The sequence below is a fragment of the Penaeus monodon genome, chromosome 13 (assembly GCF_015228065.2).
Source record: "Penaeus monodon isolate SGIC_2016 chromosome 13, NSTDA_Pmon_1, whole genome shotgun sequence".
In the NCBI taxonomy this organism is placed as follows: Eukaryota; Metazoa; Arthropoda; class Malacostraca; order Decapoda; family Penaeidae; genus Penaeus; species Penaeus monodon.
In genome coordinates, this window is record NC_051398.1 from 26,517,767 (window position 1) to 26,520,266 (window position 2,500).

General features: G+C 51.2%; 1 protein-coding gene across 1 annotated transcript in view; it reads left to right on the forward strand.

The window, feature by feature from the left end:
• LOC119580205 (facilitated trehalose transporter Tret1-like) overlaps positions 1 to 2,500 on the forward strand; it is an 11,251-nt gene that overhangs the window by 7,621 nt on the left and 1,130 nt on the right. The window contains exons 4-7 of the mRNA XM_037928203.1: positions 621 to 783; positions 912 to 1,670; positions 1,820 to 2,009; positions 2,397 to 2,500. The exon at positions 2,397 to 2,500 is cut by the window's right edge and continues 1,130 nt beyond it. Of these exons, the coding sequence (XP_037784131.1) occupies positions 621 to 783; positions 912 to 1,670; positions 1,820 to 2,009; positions 2,397 to 2,500 (1,216 nt within the window). The remainder of the gene's footprint in view (positions 1 to 620; positions 784 to 911; positions 1,671 to 1,819; positions 2,010 to 2,396) is intronic.

Genomic DNA, 2,500 nt, shown 5'->3' on the forward strand with positions numbered 1-2,500 from the left:
TCTGAGGACAGAAATACAGTACAAGAAAACCTGCTGCAGCTTGTGGTCAAGCAGCTCTAGTGTCATTCACGTGTCTACCGCAGGACACAGCCACGCTAGGGGAAGGAGGTTTGCCCCTTCTGAGCGACTGGAAGGCCTGAAGTCCTTTTCAAAGAGCTTTCGCATTTTTGCCATTATCTACAGAACGTGAGAAACTTCGAAGACGCGAGTGGTTCCTTAGATCTGCTTAGCAGAGAGCGCGTCGCAAAATCAACTTTTCGGCATTCGCGATGGACTTGTGTCAATAACTTTCAGTTCGGAAGCGGCAGAAACCGAAGCTCACAGACCATTGTGTGGTATATAAACAACGCCACACACAACGCGTCTGCTTAAGTAAAAATATGTGCTCGTCAAACTCATTCTTTTCGCGTTTACCTTTTCTTTTCGTTAGTGATTTTCATATATATACACACAGCCGAGGGGAATTATGTTGACCTCAAAATGATCGATATTTGAAATATATAACCATTTTCTGTGGCATGATTTAAAACCGTAGAAGGGAAAAATGTCCCCTGTATTGATCAGTTTTGAAGTCGCAGTGTCTTCCCCCAAAACCTCACTCCATTCCTTGCATCCTACAGGCAGTGTTGTGTTTGTGGGATCTCTCCCTGGCCTCTTGGTGGCTGGCTGGGTGCTCGGCCGGCTGGGCCGCCGAAGGAGCATGGCTCTGGGCGCGGTGCCGGGCCTCCTGGGCTGGGTTCTGGTGGCTCTCGGGGCAAATGTTTCCATGTTAGCAGTCGGCAGGTGCGAATCACAACGCGATCATTGTCTCTCTGGTGCAAATGACCATACAGTATATAGACTGATGACATATAAGTGAAACATAAATAACTGTTCAAAGAGGCTCTGCTTTTACTGTTTCCACGTTGCAGGATGTTGCAAGGCTTCACCTTAGGGATGGTGTCTGTAGCAGCCACGACCTACATCACAGAGCTGCCCGACGCATCGATCCGTGGCTTCGCCTGCGTCCTTCCAACCTTGTTCTCCGAAGCGGGAAACCTCTTCGTCGCCAGTCTCTCGCTTGTGCTGCCTTGGCACCACCTGGCCTTTGTCTGCGCCTCCGTCACCGTTCTCTTCATTGCCATTACATTCCTGTTGCCAGAGAGTCCTTCCTATCTCGTGGTTTGCAAAGAGGAATCACGAGCTCGCAAAGTCCTCGCCGTGTTGCGAGGTCCTGACGTCGATGTGGAGGAAGAGCTGAGGATACTCAAGAAGCAGAACGAGGGTCTGGCGGGCGACAGTCCCGGCTGGCGGTCGCTCCTGAAAGGCGTGGTCGTTCGGCGGGTGCTGGTGGTCGTGGCGCTCTTCCTCATCCAGAGCTTCAGCGGCCTCATGGTCTTCGTCTCGAATGCGTCGAGAATCCTCCGCTCCGTCGGCTCGGCGATGGACGAGAGGCTCAGCACTATCGTCGTCTTCGGGGTAGAGCTACTGGGATGCGCCTGCTCGTGCTGCCTGCAGGATCGCATCGGCCGGCGGAGGTCCGTGGTCCTCTCCCTCGTGGTCATGGCTGCCGCCCTTGTCGCCATGGGCACGTACGCCTTCTTGGCCGGCAGCGCGGCGCCGGCGGTCCTGGAGGTGGCGGATCTGCCGGCCCAAAGCCTCAACAGCACCTTCTATCTGCATGTGCCTCGGTAAGGGGGGAGTTATGGACGGGTGTCTGCATATCATATCTGCATAATGGTCTTAAAACCCTGATCGTGTTCTATAATGATCGAAAGTAATTCAATATATACCTACCAAAATTAGTTTCACAGTCCATGTTTCTCACTGATATATTCAGAGATGAGGGCGAGCAGCTGAGAGTTGGCGTCGAACCGAGCATGGGCGTGATGAAGGAAGTGGGCTTGGCCGGGTGGGAGTGGGTGCCTTTAGGGTGCCTGGTCATATATATGTTCGTCATGTGCCTGGGTATCCGCACCGTGCCCTACATCTTGGCAGCGGAATACTTCCCAACGACCATTAGGCCTCAAGTGAGCACAATAAATATCCTTTGGCTCCACAAAAGGTTATTCCATTGTGTAAAATGAGATTGATAGACGTATTTTAAATATTTCTTCCTCGTTGCCATTGATAACACTGTTATAATCATTACTACAATGGAATTAGTAATTTATATCAATATTAGATAGCTGCACGTACACACACACATACACACACACACACACACATACACACTCACACACTCACACACACACACACACACACACACACACACACACACACACACACACACACACACACACACACACACACATTTACATATGCATACACATACACACATAATACATACATGCACACACCGCCCACGGGTCTCGACGTAACCTCTTCTGGCTATAAACTCTCGTTCTTTCTCGCAGGCCACGAGTGTGTGCATGACATTCGCCAGTTTCATTATCTTCGCGGCCCTCCAGACGTACAGCCTGCTCCTGGAGGCACTCACGCAGGCCGGCCTTTACTGGAC